The sequence below is a fragment of the Salmo trutta genome, chromosome 9 (genome assembly GCF_901001165.1).
Source record: "Salmo trutta chromosome 9, fSalTru1.1, whole genome shotgun sequence".
Classification (NCBI taxonomy): Eukaryota; Metazoa; Chordata; class Actinopteri; order Salmoniformes; family Salmonidae; genus Salmo; species Salmo trutta.
In genome coordinates this window covers 4,375,959-4,396,073 of record NC_042965.1, presented here as the reverse complement: position 1 = coordinate 4,396,073, position 20,115 = coordinate 4,375,959, and the positions used below count along the sequence as shown (strand labels likewise).

General features: G+C 44.1%; 1 protein-coding gene across 2 annotated transcripts in view; it reads left to right on the top strand.

The window, feature by feature from the left end:
• Positions 1-20,115, top strand: part of kiaa0825 (KIAA0825 ortholog) — a 148,335-nt gene that overhangs the window by 6,444 nt on the left and 121,776 nt on the right. For both annotated transcript variants that reach the window (XM_029762151.1, XM_029762150.1), the window contains exons 2-4: positions 6,359-6,494; positions 17,994-18,162; positions 18,355-19,015. In XM_029762151.1, the coding sequence (XP_029618011.1) occupies positions 6,364-6,494; positions 17,994-18,162; positions 18,355-19,015 (961 nt within the window). In that variant the 5' untranslated portion in view covers positions 6,359-6,363. The remainder of the gene's footprint in view (positions 1-6,358; positions 6,495-17,993; positions 18,163-18,354; positions 19,016-20,115) is intronic.

Sequence of the window (20,115 nt, the reverse complement as noted above, 5' to 3'; positions counted from 1 at the left end):
GTTTTTTTTTGAAATACTGAAAAACTCCCCAGTCCTTAATGATTACAAGCATACCCATAACATGATCCAGCCACCACTTTGCTTGAAAAATGGAGAGTGGTACTCAGTGATGTGTTGTATTGGATTTTCTACAAACATAAAACTTATTCAGGACAAAAAGTGGATTGCTTTGCCACATTTTTTGAAGTATTACTTTAGTGCCTTTTTGCAAGTAGGATGCATGTTTTTGAATATTTGTATACTGTACAAGCTTCCATATTTTCACTCTGTCAATTGGGTTAGTATTATGGAGTAACTACAATGTTATTGATCCATCCTCAGTTTTCTCCTATCACAGCCATTAAATTATGTAACTGTTTTAAAGTCATCACTGGCCTTAATGGTGAAATCCCTTAGTGGTTTCCTTCCTCTCTGGCAACTGAGTTAGGAAGGACGCCTGTATCTTTGTAGTGACTGGGTGTATTCATACACCATCCAAAGTGTAATTAATAACTTCACCATGTCTGCTTTTTGTATGTTTACCCATCTACCAAGATGTGCCCTTTTTTACAAGGCATTGGAAAACCTCCCTGGTCTTTGTGGTAGAATCTGTGTTGAAATTCACTGCTGGATTGAGGGACCTTCCAGATAATTGTATGTTTGGGGTACAGAGATTAAGTAGTCATTCAAAAATAATGTTAAAAACTATTATTGCACACAGAGTGAGTACATACAACTAATTATGTGACTTAAGCACATTTTTACCCTTGAACGTATTTAGGATTGCCATAGCCTGGGTTGAATACTTATTGACATTTCACCACATTTCAAGACATTTCACCTTTTCATTTTTTTTGTAAAAAACCCCCAACATAATTCCACTTTCACGTTGTGGGGTAATGTGTGTAGGCCAGCGACAGAAGACTCATTTTAATCAATTTTAAATTCAGGCTATAACACAACAAAATGTGGAAAAAGCCAAGGGGTGTGAATACTTTTTAAAGGCACTGTAGGTTGATGTAGAGCTGTAATGCCTTCTCGTTCTACTCTTTCGACACACAATAGGTCAAAACAACTTCGGGTAACTCTGACCTACTCCACTTTTCCTAATGCATCCTTTACCATCCTCAATACTTGAAACGGATCCCCCCAACAAGTGTAATTGTTAGTGAATTGTATTCCAACCCAAAAATGATGCTGATTTACAACTTTAGCCCTTATTCCCCATTTTTCTTTGTCACTGTCTTCCACTCTTGACCCCAGAGGTTATTCTCAGGTCTTACTTTTTATAGTAATCAGGGCAACTGGTGAAGTAAAACAATCACAGTAAGGTACTTAGTTGTTACCCCGAAACTATTTGATATTGAGATAAAATTTCTGCGGTGGACCTTTTAATATTTTAAATGTTGAATAAATTAATGTTACTTTTTTGGGGGGTGTATACTTCATATTTTAGGGCACACTATAAGGACTATAATGACACCAATATGTTGTCTGTATCATGTATGATTCACGGATCATAGGGTCTTACAGGAGCAAAAGGGCCTAATATGGCCACTTTCATCATGATTTTAACACGTTGTTTATGATACAAACGTAAAGCATGTCAAACATCCTCCTTCCCTTGAAGTTTCTATGTGAGCATTTCCAGAACAATCTGAACAATCTGACCCCTTCCTCTAAAACAGACTGGCATGAATCAAATCAAATTGTATTTGTCACATGCGCCGAATACAACAGGTGTAGACCGTGAAATGCTTACTTTCAAGCCCTTAACCAACAATGTAGTTCAAGAAATAGAGTTAAGAAAATAAACTAAAGTAAAAAAATAAAATCACAAAGTGACACAATATCGAGGCTACGTATACAGGGGTTGTCGGTATCAAGTCAATATGCAGGGGGTATCGGTATCAAGTCAATATGCAGGGGGTATCGGTATCAAGTCAATGTGCCGGGGGGGGGGGGGTCAATGTAGTTAGTCCGGATGGCCATTTGATTAATTGTTCAGCTGTTAAGGACCCCTTTGGACCTAGACTTGGCGCTCCTGTACCGCTTGCTGTGCGGTAGCAGAGAGAACAGTCTATGACTTGGGTGACTGGAGTCTTTGACAATTCTTTGGGCCTTCCTCTGACATTGCCTAGTACATAGGTCCTGGATGTCAGGAAGCTTGGCCCCAGTGATGTACTGGGCCGTATGCACTACTCTCTGTAGTGCCTTACGGTCAGATGCCGAGCAGTTGCCATTCCAGGCTGTGATGCAACCAATCAGGATGCTCTCGTTTGTGCAGCTGTATACATTTTTGAGGATCTGGGGACCCATGCCAACTTTTTTTGGTCTCCTGAGGGGGAAAAAGGTTTTGTCATGCCTTCTTCACAACTGTCTTGGTGTGTTTGGACCATGATAGTTCGTGAAAACTTGAAACTCTCGACCCGCTCCACTTCAGCCCTCTTGATTTTAATGGAGACCTGTTCGGCCCTCCTTTTCCTATAGTCCATGAGCAGCTCCTTTGTATGCTCACATTGAGGGAGAGGTTGTTGTCCTGGCACCAAACTTCCAGGTCTCTGACCTCCTCCGTATAGGCTGTCTCATCGTTGTCGGTGATCCGGCCTACCACTATTGTGTCATCAGCAAACTTAATGATGGTGTTGGAGTCGTGCTTGGTCACGCAGTCGTGGGTGAACAGGGAGTACAGGAGGGGACTAAGCACGCACCCCGAAAGGGCCCCGGTGTTGAGGATCAGCATGGCAGATGTGTTGTTGACTACCCTTACCACCTGGGGACGACCCATCAGGAAGTCCAGGATCCAGTTACAGGAGGAGGTTTTTAGTCCCAGGGTCCTTAGCTTGGTCATGAGCTTTGTGGGCACTATGGTGTTGAACGCTGAGCTGTAGTCAATGAACAGCATTCTCACATAGATGTTCCTTTTGTCCAGGTGGGAAAGGGCAGTGTGGACTGCGATTGAGATTGCGTCATCTGTTGATCTGTTGGGGTGGGTCTAGGGTTTCCGGCATGATGGTGCTGATGTGAGCCATGACCAGCCTTTCAAAGCACTTCATGGCTACCAACGTGAGTGCTATGGGGCGGTAATCATTTAGGCAGGTTACTTTTGCTTTCTTGGGCACAAGGACTATGGTGGTCAGTTTGAAACATGCAGGCATTACAGACTCGGTCAGGGAGAGGTTGAACATTTCAGGGAAGACTCTTGCCAGTTGGTCCGGGCATGCTTTGAGTACCTTTCCTGCTAATCTGTTTGGGCCCACGGCTTTGTGAATGTTGTCCTGTTTAATTAAAGGTCTTGCTCACATCGGCTACGGAGAGAATGATCACACAGTCGTCCGGAACAGCTGGCGTTCTCATGCATGCTTCAGTGTTGCTTGCCTTGAAGCGAACATAAAAGGCATTTAGCTCGTCTGGTATGTTCGCATCACTGGGCAGCTGTCGACTGGGTTTCCCTTTGTAGTCCGTAATAGTTTTCAAGCACTGCCACATCCAATGAGCGTCAGAGCTGGTGTAGTAGGATTCAATCAATTTGGTTGGGGTATGTACGTATGGTCACTGTGGGGACAACGTTGTCGATTCACTTATTGATGATGCCGGTGACAGAGGTGGTGTATTCCTCAATGCCATTGGATGAATCCTGGAACATGTTCCAGTCTGTGCTAGCAAAATAGTCCTGTAGTGTAGCATCAGCATTTGACCACTTCCATATTGAGCGAGTCACTGGTACTTCCTGCTTTAGTTTTTGCTTGTAAGCAGGAATCAGGAGGATAGAATTATGGTCAGATTTGCCAAATGGAGGGCGAGGGAGAGCTTTGTATGAGTCTCTGTGTGTGGAGCAAATGTGGTCTAGAGTTTTTTTTTCCCTCTGTTTGCACTTGTGACATGCTGGTAGAAATGAGGAAAAACAGATTTAAGTTTGCCTGCATTAAAGTCCTCGGCCACTAGGAGCGTCACTTCTGGATGATAATTTTCTTCGGTCATACCAACTCACATCTCTCTAAAATACTTCACAGTATGACACTCTTAATCAGTGGAATGGCATTCGCAAGCTAAATTACCAAATAGCCCATCAAATCCATCAACTCAAAAAAATACAGAACTCTTACATTTATATTCTATACCCCTGTGCCAAACTTGGTGCCTCGACTCTAGGCCCTCGGGCTCCCGAGTGGCGCAGCAGTTTAAGGCACTGCATCTCAGTGCGAGAGGTGCCACTACAGACCCTGGTTCTATTTCAGGCTGTATCACAACCTACCGTGATTGGGAGTCCCATAGGGCGGCACAAAATTGGCTCAGCGTCGTCCGAGTTAGGGTTTGGCCGGGGGAGGCCATCATTGTAAATAACAATTTGTTCTTAACTGACTTGCCTAGTTAAATAAAGGTTAACTTAAAATAATGAAAAAATGAATGTGTAAACAATCCAGCGCGCCCCCTCCCCCTAGGACCAGGAAGGGCACAGCAGATACAGTAGATGCTAAGAGGGATCCTCGGGATGCTCCTACCCCGACACCAACCATAACCTGTCCATAGCATGAATTAAACTGCTTCTCCAAACACTATAACGACTGATTTTAATTCCATTTAGCCTACTTTGATGCTATGTAATAGCAGCCTACAAATAGGCCTACTTAGATATTTCCACAGCATATAGGTAACGTTTAAGCATAAATTCGGTAGTAGGTAGACAATCAAATGAATGCAAGGGAGAAATAATGGGGAACATGAATCAACTCAATTTCGACCTGTATTTTGAGGCCTTGTGAAGCACAGTTACAGTGTTTTCATAGCTGCTTCTGAGAACACATTAGATTCTTTTCTACAATGTTTTGATGTCAAAATATGTACGTGTTTAATTTATTGTTTCTTTAAAAGAGGATGTTAGGTGCCCTCTTTTAAACAGTGTTGACTTTAACTTGACATGCTCTAAGTGGCTTTAAAATGCCAGCCTGGGGACGAGCTGCTAAATATTTCAGAACAATCTCTAACTGGGATTGTGTGAGAGGAGACTGCTACTGTAGATTCTCTCTGAGCGCTCTGAGTATACGTCTGCCCCAGTCAACCCAGTGCAGCAGTCAAAAATACACTGGGGCTCCTCAACATCTGCTTTCAAAATAGATAATGACAACACAAAGGATATCTACTGCTTCTGCTGCTAATGAGGCCCTGTGTGGTGACAATGTGAACCTGACACTCTCCCTTAACTCTCACGTGTACCGCACACACGCGCGTTGATGCACATCCTGTGTGACACACTATCATCACCAGCCTCCGCCACACACGCTCTCTCCCATATAATTACACCGTCGAGTTCCTAATCCGCCGATTGAAAACCTACACGTCTCCAGAAGTCTCTCTCTATATACTCCCTCCCAGACAGAGTGCACGGATGATATGGGGAAGGAGAGGGGGTGAGGGGAGGATGAGGGAGGGAGGGAATAATCAAGTACAAGCTTAACTGCAGAGACTGTCAAGTGAAGAAAATAATATTTGTCCAGCTGGACAGGCCTCCCTTTGTGCGGGCTAAATGAATGTTGAGCTTTCTGTCTGGCGTGTCAGGGTGGTAGGCCTACGTACGGCAGGCTGTTTGGACTTTGACAGGGATTATTAAAATCACAGCAGATGAAGGGGAGAGGAGTGTGAGAAAGCCAAATTGACACTGACACTCTCCATTACATTCCATTTGACTCATGATGACGGTGTTGATATGGGCCGAGCCCCGCCAGCGCATGATTGGCTGTTCGAGGATGTGTTAAGCACCGAGGGGGCGTCATACTGAGGTGAACCGAGATGGATTGTTTATTTAAAGCCTGCAGTGAAGAGTCCCCTTTCTTGTTATTTATTTACCTTTTTTTTTTTTTTAACGTTAACTGGTTGTAGTGTCACTGTCTGATAATACTTAGAAGCTATGCATTTTGATCAGGGGTCCCCCTACTGTAAGTGGAACAGAGGACAGGGATGAGGCGGAACATATTTAAGTTGCCTCTTGTTTCAGGTGCAGTTGATTTACGGCTCCTGATAACAATCTTGTTTGAGGAGAAATCAAATTACCATGTCTCATATGTTGTGGTGGTGTGTGTGTGTGTGTGTGTGGGCGCGTGTGTTTGGAGGGGGTCCATCCATGGTCTATTTGATAAAATATATTTGAATGTGATGGCTTCATTTTGTTACATTCATTATTTACTGTATACATAATGCATTCAATAAGAACTAAACAAGAGACCTATTGATTTTTTTTTCTCCAAGAAAAACATCCATTGAACCAAAGCATTTTTAGTCTGTGATACTGACAATGTCTTGTTTGTTGTTTTTGTGAGAAAATACATTTTCCATTATTCTCCGTTCGTTCTCACTCTCCTTCTTCTCTCTCGCTCTGCCCCAGGCAGGATGGAATGGCAGGGGGACCTTCCACAGGATCATGCCTTTGTAGAGCTCCTGCTTCCTGGGCTTCCCAGCGAGCTGGATATCCAACAGCTGCTCCGAGACACAGAGGACAAACTCAAACTCAATGCCTGCAGGTCAGTGTCTCTCAGGACCACCATAACTAGGACCCAGAGTGTCTAGTTTGAGTGTCTAGTTTGAGAAACAGATGCCTCACAAGTCCTCAACTGGCAGCTTCATTAAATAGTACCAGCAAAACACCAGTGTCAACGTCAACAATGAAGAGGCGACTCCGGAATGCTGGCCTTCTAGGCAGAGTTCCTCTGTCCAGTGTGTGTGTTCTTTTGCCCATCTTAATCTTTTATTTTTATTGGCCAGTCTGAGATAAGGCTTTTTCTTTACAACTCTGCCTAGAAGGCCATCATCCCGGAGTTGCCTCTTCACTGTTGACATTGAGACTGGTGTTTTGCGGGTACTATTTAATGAAGCTGCCAGTTGAGGACTTGTGAGGCGTCTGTTTCTCAAACTAGACACTCTAATGTACTTGTCCTCTTGCTCAGTTGTGCACCGGGGCCTCCCACTCCTCTTTCTATTCTTGTTAGAACCAGTTTGCGCTGTTCTGTGAAGGGAGTAGTATACAGCGTTATACGAGATCTTCAGTTTCTTGGCAATTTCTCGCATGGAATAGCCTTAATTTCTCAGAACAAGAAAAGACTGACGAGTTCCAGAAGAAAGGTCTTTGTTTCTGGACATTTTGAGCCTGTAATTGAACCCACAAATGCTGATGCTCCAGATACTCAAGTAGTCTAAAGAAGGACAGTTTTATTGCTTCTTTAATCAGGACAACAGTTTTCAGCTGTGCTAACATAATTGCGAAAGGGTTTTCTAATGATCAATTAACACAGGAGTGATAGTTGCTGATAATGGGCCTCTGTACGCCTATGTAGGTATTCCATAAAAAAATCTTCCATTTCCAGCTACAATAGTAATTTCCAACATTAACAATGTCTACACTGTATTTCTGATAAATGTTATGTTATTTAAAAAAAACATGGACATTTCTAAGTGACCCCAAACTTTTCAACGGTAGTGTATATTCAGTTGAAGTCGGAAGTTTACATACACCTCAGCCAAATGCATTTAAACTCAGTTTTTCACAATTCCTTACATTTAATCCTACTAAAAATTCCCTGTCTTAGGTCAGTTAGGATCACCACTTTATTTTAAGAATGTGAAATGTCAGAATAATAGTAGAGAGAATGATTTATTTCAGCTTTTCTTTCCTTCATCACATTCTCAGTGGGTCAGAAGTTTACATACACTCAATTACTATTTGGTAGCATTGCCTTTAAATTGTTTAACTTGGGTCAAATGTTTCGGGTAGCCTTCCACAAGCTTCCCACAATAAGTTGGGTGAATTTTGGCCCATTCCTCCTGACAGAGCTGGTGTAACTGAGACAGGTTTGTAGGCCTCCTTGCTCACACACGCTCTTTCAGTTCTGCCCACACATTTTCTATAGGATTGAGGTTAGGGCTTTGTGATGGCCACTCTAATACCTTGACTATGTTGTCATTAAGCCATTTAGCCACAACTTTGGAAGTATGCTTGGGGTCATTGTCGATTTGGAAGACCCATTTGCGACCAAGCTTTAACTTCCTGACTGATGTCTTGAGATGTTGTTTCAATATATCCACATAATTCTCCTTCCTCATGACGCCATCTATTTTGTGAAGTGCAGCAGTCCCTCCTGCAGCAAAGCACCCCCACAACATGATGCTGCCACTCCCGTGCTTCACGGTTGGGATGGTGTTCTTCGGCTTGCAAGCCTCCCCTTTTTCCTCCAAACATAACGATGGTCATTATGGCCAAACAGTTCTATTTTTGTTTCATCAGACCAGAGGACATTTCTCCAAGAAGTACGATCTTTGTCCCCATGTGCAGTTGCAAACTGTAGTCTGTCTTTTTTATGGCGGTTTTAGAGCAGTGGCTTCTTCCTTGCTGAGTGGCCTTTCAGGTTATGTCGATATAGATCCTTTGCTGTTGTTCTGGGATTGATTTGCGCTTTTCGCACCAAACTACGTTCATCTCTAGGAGACAGTACGCGTCTCCTTCTTGAGCGGTATGACGGCTCAGTGGTCCCATGGTGTTTATACTTGCGTACTATTGTTTGTACAGATGAACGTGGTACCTTCAGGCATTTGGAAATTACTCCCAAGGATGAACCAGACTTGTGGAGGTCTACAATTTTTTTTCTGAGGTCTTGGCTGATTTCTTTTGATTTTCCGATGATGTCAAGCAAGGAGGCACTGAGTTTGAAGGTAGGCCTTGAAATACATCCACAGGTGCACCTCCAATTGACTCAAATGATGTCAATTAACGAGTCAGAAGCTTCTAAAGCCATGACATAATTTTCTGGAATTTTCTAAGCTGTTTAAAGGCACAGTCAACTTAGTGTATGTAAACTTCTAACCCCTTGGAATTGTGATACAGTGAATTATAAGTGAAATAATCTGTCTAAACAATTGTTGGAGAAATTACTTGTGTCATGCACAAAGTAGATGTTCTAACCAACTTGCCAAAGCTATAGTTTGTTAACAAGAAATATGTGGAGTGGTTGAAAAACAAGTTTTAATGACTCCAACCTAAGTGTATGTAAACTTCCGACTTCAACTGTATATATTTTTTTTTGGGGGGGGCTTGCCTATTTTGCTGTTATTTTGACATTAATACGAGTCACATATCAATTTGCAAACAATGTAAAAAATAAAAAAAAAGATTCCATTGAGTTAATAAAGCCGCATACAAACATGGTCTCTTTTTTTGTTTTCTTGAGTAAAGCAGCTCCAAAATGCAGGTGTTTCAGCCTAGCTCAGTGCTTTCTGTGGTGTTGGAGCAAGCCAACAGAAAATAGGAGCGTTGCGCCGGGATTGGCTCAGTGTTCTGTCACTCATGGGGACACTGTGTCACGGCCAAGTAGTAAGGGTAGACATCAACATTCAAGCCCTGTGGCTCCTGCCATAGAATTTCATTAGTAGTACCCTTCCAAGAAGGCTCAAGGTCATTGGTCACAGATAAAATTACGTCAAATCCCGTTATATGTACAGTAGCTTTGATTGGACTGATCATGTCAACATCTTACTTTCACAATCTTAGCTAGCAGTCATCATCATGAATCAATTTGACAATCTACTGGCAAATACTTTTTAATCCTTGTCATATGAAGAGAAATAATGACGAGAAATTATAGATTAAACGTATTGTTGCTCATCGGCCATTGGACATAAACATTACACAACAAGTTGGAAATCACAAATTCAACAATGAGGGGTTTGGAAGGAATCGTTGACAATGGCTAACTGCAAGCGTTGCAACTGGGAAGCCGTGAATAAACAAGCTCAGACTGGGAAAATACGTTTTGAACGGTCAAATTTTGGTTACGAAGGACCGCCGCGGCACCTTCCTGTTCAAGTGAGCACATCACAACAAGGTGAGCCTAAAAATGTCTTCTATGCTGCAGCATAAATTATGTTATATGCCAGGGAGATATGTATACTGTCGCTAAGAAAGTCATACTAAGTGTATGTTGTGTAGTAAGCTGTTAGTAGCCCATGTGCCTCACCCTAATAATTTGTTCTATTTTCACCTCTTTATTTTGCCTAATGTTACTGTTCTGACTCGGTGGTGCACATGTAGCCTATAACCAGTTTTTGAGAAATGTAATCATCGAATATTGTAAGAGCTTTCATTGTCTGCTTATATGCCCCCTTTATTTATCCTATGGTTCTGACTTGGTGTACAGGGAAATCACTGTAAGAACGGCCCATGTTCTGAATTCTGTCGCTGTACATTTCAAAAGTGCTGAACAAATAGATATATACGTCTGTCCTGGCTCGCTCATTAATGTCTTAATCGAAATTACGGATCGCCTCTTATCCGCTTGTCGTCCCCTTATGCAATAGTTTGTACATCTCAATTGTCAGTAGAAACTAAATTTTTTTAAGCAAGTCAGCCATATCAGCTATGTTTTTTGAAAAGCCAGTAAATGAGGCTGAATGAACTGTTTCGCTGCCAGACAAGGTTTCGCTGCCAGACAAGGCTCCGCTGATAGCCAGGTGTAGCAGTGGTAAAGGTGTTGGGACTGCTGTTGTGACTCAGCTGTTGGGACAGCTTTATGTAGGCCCTAGCAGTTTGTGGGCGTCGTTTGTCACCATTATAGTGCAAAAATCACCACTGATGCTTAGTGACATCACCAGGCGGTAAATTACTTAATAGACCAATAAGAAAGAGAGTTCCAAACCTCTCTGCCAATAACAGCTAGTTTGGATTTTGACAGGGATTATCAGTATTCCCCTGCACTCAGACCACTTCCAGACAGTCCTAGCAAAATTCTAGCTTGAGAAATTGCTCTTGCTAAAAAGCAATTTTTGTAAGGTACATAATTGTTACCCAGAAATGATTTGATATTGAGATAAAAAAAAAACAGCTGCATTGGGCCTTTAACATTGAGAAGACTCTACAACAAGGTCTGGCCTTGTAGCATCCAACTCTGTTGCAAGTTTAATATTTTAGCACGTTTGTCACGTCCTGACCATTAAGTGCTCTTATTTTCTATGGTAGAGTAGGTCAGGGTGTGACTGGGGGGTTTATTCTAGTTCAATGTTTCTATGTTGGTTTCTAGTTTCTTTTTTCTGTGCTGGGGTTTTTGTATGATTCCCAATTAGAGGCAGCTGGTGTTCGTTGTCTCTAATTGGGGATCATATTTAAGTAGTTGTTTTTCCCACCTGTGTTTGTGGGAGATTATTTTGAGTTAGCGCATGTTGCACCGCTGTCGTCACGGTTTGTTGTTTGTTATTAGTTTATTGTTTTGTATTGCGAAGTTTTCACATTTAAATAAAAAATGTGGAAAGATACTCACGCTGCGCCTTGGTCCGTTCCTACACACACTCGTGACAACGTTGTTAAAGATAGCCGCTGAAACCATTTGTGTGCGTGTGTTCTGTTACTAATGAGCATTCCTAGCCGTTGCCAAGTATCTGTCAGAAACTTCAGTGTGGGTTTACAGTTATTAAAGGTTCATTTGAGAAGTGAACGGTTGATTAAGATGCTCGTTGTTTACATTTTGATCTTTTGTGAGCTTGAAGAAGTCAATTATCTTTGAAAACATCATGGAGCAGAGCCCTCAAGCTTTAGAAGATTCACTAATCTCAATTTGCCGTTTACAATGAAGAGCTCTTCTCCAACCTATGTGAAAGAACATGCTTTTACAGCAACATTGCAGATTAAGAGCCTTTGATTGTCTGTCTGCCTCTTTTGTTCGTACTCCATCCGTTTGTATTCAGTTATGATGCAGCATGATAACATTATTCACTTATAGTAAAGGAGTGAATCTTAAGATATGTGCCCAGACTGACTTTTATGTAAATCTTGCATAGACAGTTTAAGCATATCCCGTTTTAGGATTTATACATCAAAGGGAACATTACACCTGCTTTTCCAACCAGTTACCACATACTCATTTTGAGGTGTGTGAAAGCCACTTTGATGAGAACTTCTGCTCCAATATTACATTCTTAACCCCCCCCCCCTTCCCACATGAGATGGCTAGACAGGCCACCCGATTCTATGTCTGTCGCTCTCTTTCATTCGTTCTCTCTCTCTTTGAAAATACCACACTCAGGACAGAGTGACATGGACTAGGCTCTCAATATTTTGATGGCACATATTGAGGGAGGGAGGGAAGAAGGGAGAGAGAGAGGAACCAGAGGAGACCGGGCATAGTGAAGGAGGGAGGGAGGGAGAGAGAGAGAAATCTATATTTCAGCTCTTTTATCCTTTGTGCTGCTGTGAGGGCGAGGATAGATGATGAGGGACAGGCTAAATGTGGCGGCTGAACAAAGCCTCTCACTCTGGTACCATTAGCGTTTGCGTCTCATCCCCCCCTTTTCTCGCCCTCTTTTTGGGGGGAAAATGGGAACAAAATAATTGAAGATTCCACATCTTGAAACGAAAACCCTTGGGTAGGTAATTCAAGGCTTATTACTGAAGGCCAAGGCATTTTTCTTCCTTCTAAGCTTTAAAGGGTTATTTTGTGTTCCTGTGGATATGGGAGAGGGATAACCATTATGAGAACAAAGGGACAGATAATGGGGAATTGGGCAAAAAATCTGGCGATCCCCACTCAGTCTGCACCTCCGGTCAGTCAGCCTTGGGCTCATCTCAGCCCATTTGGGGACTAGTAGACAGACGCTGGCAAGGCTCCTCTCTTACAGTACCTCCACCAAGGTCAGCCTCTGTCACACACAGAGGCAGCCGCACACGTACACACACACACACCCACACATTCACACACACCTGCTGCCTAATCCATTTATCAGTGTCTGGGACAAATTATGGAAGAGGAGAAGAGTAAAGGGAATCGGGACGATGAGAAGAGACATTGAGAGAGAGAGAGAGAGAGAGAGACATAAAGAGAAAGAGAGACAGAGAGAGAGGGAGAGACAGAGAGAGAGACATAAAGAGAAAGAGTGAGCTCCCACTGCCCACTCCCATGAAGGAAGGCTTCAACCTATTTGTGGGTCAGACTGGCAGGCCTGTTCCCAGCTCTCAGATGTCAGAGATTTGCCTAAGAACTGCTCCCTAATTGAAGGAGATTAAGATAGGCTGACAACGGGGCCTGGCTCCCCAAATTGAAATGCTGTAATCCATTAGGTTTCATCAAATGGTACACTTCAGGAGGCCAGCAGTAAAAGTCCTCTAATGAAGTGTCAGTGCAGGCCAAGGGACTGCAGACACCGCTGTCGCCTTTCTGCAAGGCAGGGAAATGGCTTACACTAGACGCCTGCCAACATTTCTCATAGTTAGATCTGCCGTGTGTCTGAGTGCGTGTGCTTTTATGTACCTTAAACATGTATGTGTGTACATCAGCATCGGTCTGCGTACGTTTGTGTGTATGCGAGTGTGTGGCAGCGTGTGTGTGTGCCTGCGGTCTCTGGCAAGGTTGAGGGCACTAAGAGGGCCACGGGCAGGGCGAAGGGGGATCCGTTTCAGGCTGTTCATTGAACCCCTTTCCCTCTTGTTTCCGTGTAGAATGGGGCCTTTTGATGGGGCAGATATTTGGTTCCCAGGCGGCCGGTCCAGTTTGGAGCTAGGGCTTATTTGAAAGGGATCGCTTCCTGCCCCCTCTCTGCTTTCCTCTCCCCGGAGCCTGACAGACAGCCCCGCAGCCCACCCACACTAAATTAATTCTGACAAGGAACTTAAGATAACGTCAATGCGCTGACTAATCACAGGATTGGGTTTCTGTAAGTCACAGAGCTGTGAAATGTGCCATCTAACAAAAGCCCTCCAATCGCTCCTTTCTTTGGGGTGAGAGGGTTGGGGACGGAGTGGTGGTGGTGTGCCCGGGCTGCCTTGCAGGGTATTGCTGTAGCCCAACCTGAAAAACAATTCCATTTCGTTGGGGATGTGAGAAGGGGTAAGGAGGTGGGGAGTGATATGATTTGACATGTTTGTCGAGAGACTTTAAAGAAACTTCTCCTCCACTCATCTCCCAGCCTTTTGTTTAGCTTTAACTATGTGGTTCTTTTCACCTCTGGTCTGTCCATTGTTGCTTTCACTTGGAGAATTGACTGGTGTTTTCTCGTGTCAAACTGCTGTCTTTCTCCTCCCGTCTCTATCTCTCGCTGCATGAGCTGTCTTAGCTCTGCAGCTTGTGAGCTCTGTGCGGTGAAAGTCATTGTGGTTGAGGCTAATCCGGTAGAGTTGATTAATCTCCAGATTGTTCCCACACCTCGGGGCTAAAGGTGAGACATTGTGAGGTGCTCTTAGTCCATACACCCCGAGTTGGACCCCAGCCTGGCAGGTGGCACACAGACATTCAATCAAACTGTAAATCCTACAGTGGACCTTCAAAGCTGAGATGAGCAGAAAAGATGAGATGAGAGCGAGAGAGAAGTAGGGGTGGGACATAAAAGTGTGTACTGTATGTGCGTGCGTGCGTGTGCGTGCGTGACTGTGTATGGCCGTATGTGTTCACTGGCGCACGCGTGTCTTTCTATATAAAGGGGTAAACTGAGAGGTGTATGCTGTAAAATGGTGTGTTTTGATGGCGTTGAGAGGCAGGCTGACGGACCAGATGGATGCTCATTTAAGACCTGCTGTCTGAGTAAAGTCCTGGGGTGGAGCCCAGATCACACATCCACGTTTATGACTAACATTAAATAGACTGCCTCTATCTGCCTCTCCTATACACATTTTAACATGAATATATGTGGGCTAAAAGAAATGTCAGTTTGTCAGAAATGTGAAATGTCAGCTTGGCTTGCTTTGATTGGTAGAGTGGAGCTAGTGATTTCTTGTTTTGTGCTATATTGGTTCATTTGGAGAAAAACAGTGAGCTATATTAATTTGTATGCGTGAACACAATTCAAACAATGCATATGTACTCAATACATAATGATGCACAAGAAAACCTTTCCCTGCATTAATGGGATACAATTCTTGAACAGTGTGACATCCAAGGTAAGGTCACAGAAGTTATTCAATAAAAACAAACAGCAATTAAAAAAGACATTGATTTTAGGTGGGGGGGAAAAAAAGTATTGTGTTCATTTTACAGACAGCACTGTCAGCGTTTCTCACACAAGCCGTTAGTGGTGGGAGCTAGTGCTGTTTTACAGCTAGCTCTTGACTACCATTGTGGAAGAATGTGTGTTCCCCTCCAACAACACCTGTCACCACTTGGATGTCCTCTGTGGTGTCACCACCGTTCCCCCTGGTGTGTTCTGGCTTTCTGTCGGTCAGCAAATTCAGCATCGAATGAAATACATAGACTGTCTATACGTACAACTTCGTCTAGCCAACTAAAACCACGTGTGCGGGATTCAATCGACAGCGATTTGGACACAGATCGGTGGCCCATAACGTTTTATGCCCCACATTTTCCCTCTGAAATGAAAGTGTGTCACGTTGAATGGTTATTTAATGTGTCGTCATTGGGAGGCATCTGGATGTGTGTATCGCCGACTCGAGGAGCTTTACAGGCCCAGAGTGGTGAATGAGCTGGGTGTTAGTAAATGGAACTGTTTCCTTTTCTCTCATTCTCTTTATCTCTCTCTCTCTCTCTCTCTCTTACTCTCTCTGTTTCTCCCCTCTCTCTCTCTCTTACTCTCTCTCTCACACACGCACAGATGAGTGCTAGCATTGATTTTCATGGACACGACTAAACATGTTGAGCCCGCGAATGTCATATCTAATCTGTCACATTATCAAAGCTAAAATCCCCCCCCCGCAGGATTAACGACTCAACTAGGCCCTGTCTACCCAATGGCAGTTCCGTTATTTCTTGGGCCTAATCCTTACAGATCTGATAGATGCCGCTCTGCCTTACCACTGAGCTAGTATACAGCTAGGGACTGTCCCTTAAACTCAACAGTGAGGGCCTTACAGTAGAGTGGGCTATCCCCGAAGTCGAGTGCCTACGCTCCTTCAACCTGCAACCCGGCGCCTCTTCAGGATCATCCAGGCCAGAGCTTCAACCTTAGAACACTATGGGGTGCTCTCTCTCGGGTTGGCTTAGCCCAGAATCATCTCCTCCTACGACTTCTACCAATGCGCTCAGCGTCTATAGCTGTGTCTCGGGTTAGGTTATTTTATACCAGTCCCCAATAGACTAATTAACCAGATGCAAAAAAATCCTCAACGAATCAAGTCTACTTCCTTAACCTATAGTAGAACGACATGCACTTGTATGACTCTTTGATGAAACAGGGTTTCAGAACAATAAAGCAGGTTTATTCAAAATTCCAGAAACAGGCATAAAAAATCCCAGATCAATCAACCAATCACAAATCAATGATAAGTAAAAATGTACAGTAAATTAAATTGATAGACAACCTTCAGCGCCCTTAACTAAACCCCTTTTGGGGTGTGCCAATAAAATATAATATGTATTTTTTTATCTTCTATAACTCTATAAACAGTTTGTTGGCTCCCCCCTCAGGATGATAAGTCCCTCAGATGGCGTCTAAAACTTTAACAACTACTTCACACTTCTATCAATGAGGTACCCTTAAAGATTCCCCCTAGAATTTTACTTTGACTGAGTATGATACAAATCAAAATATACTTTAAGCTAAAAAGCTACAGCAAAAATCTTCTTCCTGGGCTCCCGAGTGGCGCAGCAGTCTAAGGCACTGCATCTCAGTGCTAAAGGCATCACTACAGACCCTGGTTCGATTCCAGGCTGTATCACAACCGGCCATGATGGGAGTCCCATAGGGCAGCGCATAATTGGCCCAGCGTCGTCTGGGGTTAGGGTTTGGTCTGGGTAGGCCGTAATTGTAAAATATAATGTGTTCTTAACTCATTTGTATGTTAAATAAAGGTTATATAATAAAAAAATCAAACTTTTTTTTTTTAATCCAGCAGTCGACAGGTTCTTCTAGCAAGCTCTGAGTTTTTTCCCCATCAAAAAAATCCTAGCTCTTTTATACCCTCCATTTTCCTTTCTGCTAACTCATTACCCTAATGACGTATTTCTTTCCCACCTAAACAGGACGTCCATCCACTTCACCCCTAACCGTTCTCACCTGGCAATTTCCAGATCACGCAAACATCCTTATGTACCTTATTATTAACCTTAACTTTTAAACCCTGGTTCGATTCCAGGCTGTATCACAACCGGCCATGATGGGAGTCCCATAGTCCCATGTACAGAGCCCATCTGTAAACAGCCCATTTATCTACCTACCTCATCCCCATACTGTATTTATTTATTTATCTTGCTCCTTCGCACCCCAGTATCTCTACTTGCACATTCATCTTCTGCTCATCTACCATTCCAGTGTTTAATTGCTATATTGTAATTACTTCGCCACCATGGCCTATTTATTGCCTTAACTTACCTCATTTGCACTCACTGTATATAGACTTTTTGTTTTCTTTTGTTCTACTGTATTATTGACTGTATGTTTTGTTTATTCCATGTGTAACTCTGTGTTGTTGTAAGTGTCGAATTGCTACGCTTTATCTTGGCCAGGTCGCAGTTGTAAATGAGAACTTGTTCTTAACTAGCCTACCTGGTTAAATAAAGGTAGGCTAATCAATGTCAATTCTCTCTCAATGTTCATTCTTCTTTGTGCTCCGTGTGCGTGTGAAAGGGAAACTTCTTCATGAGTGTGTGCGTGGGTGAATGCAAATGTGTCTCTAAAATGTCAAAGAAAACTGGGCCTTAACCTACTACTCTTGATAAGATTAAAGGGGATACAGAATTGCTGATGTAGTCTGTTAATACGGGAGGCCTGCCTGTGTGTGTGTGTGTGTGGCGAGGGGTCGCGAGAGAAGTGACACTGGGAGACGCACATGTATCAGACGTGTGTAACATCACTTCACACCAGACACTCAGTACACACACACACACACACACACACACACACACACACACACACACACACACACACAGCCGGGATATATTGATGTCTGTGTTCATTACTGCTGATGTGTCTCTCTCAGGGTTTGGGGGTGTGTCGGTGGCGGGACAGGGAGGTGGGGGGAATACAGTACTGTTATGCAGTATGTGATGGAGGTGACAGTCAGAGGTTTATTGTGAGTGGCGTGTGTCTCTGTCCCTTTCCAGTATAGAACAGAATCTGAAGGAACTGCAGGGGAAGATGGGTGAGTCCTGGACGGGGGAGCATCCGCCCAGCCCAACGGAATGTCTGCAGTGGTTTAACCCACGGAACAACAGCACTGTCAGGCCTGTCGCCACAGGAAACCAGGAGCTTCTGGACTTCCTGAAAGCTCTGGTAATAACACATCATGATAATAATGATGAGAGAGGGGTGAACCTACAATGTACAATGCTATGTAGTTCACTAGCCAGTCAAAATGTGCTTAACAATAACCATCCATAAAATGAAAAAGATTTGCTGATCGTATTGATACCTATAAACATGTTGACAGCTCCTCCATGAACCATCCTTCCTCCTCCTCTTCAGCTCCAGTACCTTAGGACCGAGGAGGAGGGGCGAGAGGACGTGACCCTCCAGCTGCTCCACAACATCTCCTCCCAGTGTGGCGTGTCCTTCCCCAACACCACCCCCTCGCCCATCCTCCAGCAGCCCGGCCCCTCGGCACACACCTCGGTCCACACAGTCAGGGACGACAGTGCTCTGGAGAGCCATGAGGTGTGGGACGAGGTAAGGCTCCGGCTGCGGCGCCACCTGCTGGACAGACTTTCCTGTCCCCTCCCCGTCCCTCAGCGCATCTACTGTCTGCAGCAGCTGTTCTTCCTCTACCCAGAGTGGGAGGTGCTGATGCACTACCAGGGCCTGAGGAGCCAGGCTGTCCTGTCTCTGCTCCACTCTGCCCTGGCCTCCAGCCCCGGTGGGAAGGAGACGGGCTTCGACAGGCTGGCCCTGGGGCTCCGTGCTGCCGCCCCGGCCCTGTGCTCGGCCCTCAGGGAGGAGCTCCTGGTCCTCAATGGGGTGGCCAAGCCCCACACCATTCTGGGTTTCCTGAATGCTGCCTACCTGAACACTGTGTCCCAGGAGCTGGGCGCCATGATGGAGAGAGAGTTTGAGAACGCCCTAAAGGACAACACTACGCTGAGCGGTGGCAAGGGAAGGAAAAGCTCGGCCAGGACCAAGGCTACTGTAGGTCAGTGGAGCAAACCTGTTACTCTCTCTAAACTCTACCACACTCTCCCCGCTCACACACTGTAAGGTTCTGCATTTATTTTCTTAATCAACCTTGTGTTCTGTTTCGTTGTGTTCTTGAACGTAGCCCTGTTTTTCATTTTTGTTCATTGATTTCACCTGTGTTAGTTACTCACCTGGTCTCATCGGCTCCTTATTTAGTTCAGTTCTTTCTGTCTGTGCCTTTGTGAGGTATTGTTCGTTTTCACTCTAGTAAGCCTTTTCCTAGCTCGTTTCTCTACACCTTTTTCTCCCTGAGTATTCATTGCACACACCAAGCACTGGAGAAGGAGCAATCCTTCTCTACATTCTTTCAAATTCCATTCACTTGAACACAAGTTGGGATTTTACTCTTTTACTACAGAGTACTTCACTTAAGGCTTTCTCTCATAGCAAAATAACGCAAACCAAGGGTAAAACAGACAAAGATGACCTTGGTAGTGAGCACAGGCCTTGTAACCTATCCTTCACAGCTAAGGATACGTCTAGGAGTTGGTGGTTCCTTACGTTATCGCCCTTGGGCTAGGGAGAAGAATAGAATGAAACAGCTGAGAAGTATTTACAAAAATTTAAAAGGAAATCATTTCTCTTGTGTGGGAGGAAAGGAGTGATGTACAGAGAGACTGGGGAACAAAAAATCTGTACATGGTATGTCACATCTGATAGATCTCCTTATACTCTATGTTTGGCTCTCTGATTGGCCTATTTATGGGATAGATGGGGTAACCATCCACAAAGTAGACAACTCCATTGTTTACTTTCCCAAAATGGTGCATATGTCAGGCGTGCTTCCTTCTGGGGATGGGAAGTGTGCTTTTTACATCTGCCACTCTTCTAAACCCACAGCCGTCTCTCGCTCTCTTTCCCTCCCTTCCTAGCTCCCTCTCTCCACCTCTCTCCCCGCTCTCTTTCCCTACCCTTAAACATGAGATGAAAGAAGGCAGCCAGGATAATTGGCCGTGCGTCAGTTAGGCTGTTTGATCACAGCGCGGCGGCTGTGGCTCCGGCTACACACCTACGTGCCGCTCAACAAACCGTCAAATGTAGCACCGGAGGCAGAAC